The 1851-nt window shown below is 32.3% G+C and overlaps 1 protein-coding gene across 1 annotated transcript; it reads left to right on the forward strand.

Moving 5' to 3' along the window:
* The first annotated feature begins 297 nt into the window (after positions 1-297).
* Positions 298-636, forward strand: LOC119609001 (keratin, type I cytoskeletal 10-like). Its single transcript, XM_037963659.1, has one exon. It carries the CDS (start codon positions 298-300, stop codon positions 634-636), a length of 339 nt encoding a protein of 112 aa, XP_037819587.1.
* The last annotated feature ends 1215 nt before the right edge of the window (positions 637-1851 follow it).

Consider the following 1851-nt stretch of genomic DNA (forward strand, 5'->3'; position numbering starts at 1 on the left):
ATTTTTAAATAATAACTATTATTTAATAATTACTTGTTTTATTGTTATTTTTTACTACAATAATAATCAATTAGAGGATGAGCAGACAAAAACTGCAAACTTTTTAAAAATAATAAAATTACTAGAATTTTTTTTTAGCAAAAAATAACTTAAAATTTAGTTCTATGTTAGTGGGGTTTTACCAAAAATGCTGAATAGAATTAAGCGACAATAAAAATTTACTATAAATTCTATGATATTAAAGGATTTGAAATCAGTTTTAATTTGTTCATTTAGTGAAAAACAAAGATTTTAACGATGAAACTTTTAATCTGTTTAACCATTTTGGTTGTAGTAGCTGTAGTTAAATGTCATCCTACTTTTGAAATACAAAATGGCGTTGAGACTTTAGAAGGTGTTGATGTTAATGCCGGATTAGATGCAAATGTAAATGCTGATGCCGAACTTACACGCAAAACTCGTACTATTATTGGTAGAGGATTCTGTTGTGGTGGAGGTTTCGGTGGTGGCGGTTTTGGACGCCGTCGCCCCTATTATGGTGGTGGTGGTTTTGGTAGGCCTTATGGAGGTGGAGGTGGCGGATTCTCCTCGGCTAGTGCAAGTGCTTCCTCATCGTCTTTTGGATTCGGCAAATAGTTATTAAATAATACAAAGGATTACAAAATAAATGAGTATTAAATAATTTATTAATCGTGTGTGTAGTACTTGAAATTTTTGCTGTATAATTATTCAATAATAAAAATTTAATTGAGTTCATATAACACATATGAATTTGTAATATAAATTTGTCCAGTATGTTTAGTAAAATATTCAAAGGTGAGGGTTTCTATAGCTGAATTGCAATTGTATAACTTTTAAATTACTACTTAGTGCAAATCTAATAAAATTTGTATTTAATCTAAAATTGGAAGATTTGTCTTTATAATGTTTATAATACAAATAACGGCTTAAAGTCCCGCCCTGCATTACCACCAAATGAAAGCGTAAGAATGTCCTTAGTAAGCTTGGGGTCTGGTGCTTCTTTTTTTCTTTAGATAGAAATGTTCTTGCTGACATTCGCTTCCCAAAGGTCCTGTTTTATCCACATTAAACACTTGCTGAAGGGTGTATTCAACCATCCATTGCCCGAATCCGCTCGTTTTTAAATGTGAGTTCTTGTTTGTATTTTTTTTTGAAGTCTAATAAGAAATATTTAGACTCATTCTCTTCAAAAATGTATCTTTGGCGGTTGTTTTTTTAACGCAAGCCACCCACTGAACCTCGATCATCTCAAGAACACATCAACTCGAACCCGTTATGATATCGCCAATAGTTCTTGAGATACCGAATTATTTCAAAATTAAAATTATTTATAAACCACTGTGTAAGAGAGTATAGAAAGCGTATATTAAAGATCATGCAATTAATTGTTTTCACTATGGGAGACAGAATTCTACAGATTTTAGAGATCTAAGAAATATTTCTTTACAATTTTCTATGGCGACAAATGTATGTTTAGAATCTTAACTTTAGATCATACTAATCTTGTATGTTTTATAACCTACTCCAATATAGTGGGGAGAGTATTATGCGTTTGTGCTGATATTTGTAACACACAAAAGTACACCCGCCTTTAAGTCTTTCACTTTCTGAGTCGATTAAGACATGTCCGTCCGTTCGGCTGGCCGCAATTTTCAAGATATTTTGATAAAATTTGGAACATGCGTGTTGTCCAGCACAGGGGCAAAGACTATTGAAAATGCTTGAAATCGGTCCTATATATCACCTAGCCCCCAAAAACAACAGTATCTTCCGATTTGGGCTTTTTAGCTCATAACTACGTCAAATATACTACTATCTCTTCCAAAATCG

This window comes from Lucilia sericata, unplaced genomic scaffold (assembly GCF_015586225.1).
Source record: "Lucilia sericata isolate MDLA Ls3-8-SP2 unplaced genomic scaffold, ASM1558622v1 Contig000911F_arrow, whole genome shotgun sequence".
In the NCBI taxonomy this organism is placed as follows: Eukaryota; Metazoa; Arthropoda; class Insecta; order Diptera; family Calliphoridae; genus Lucilia; species Lucilia sericata.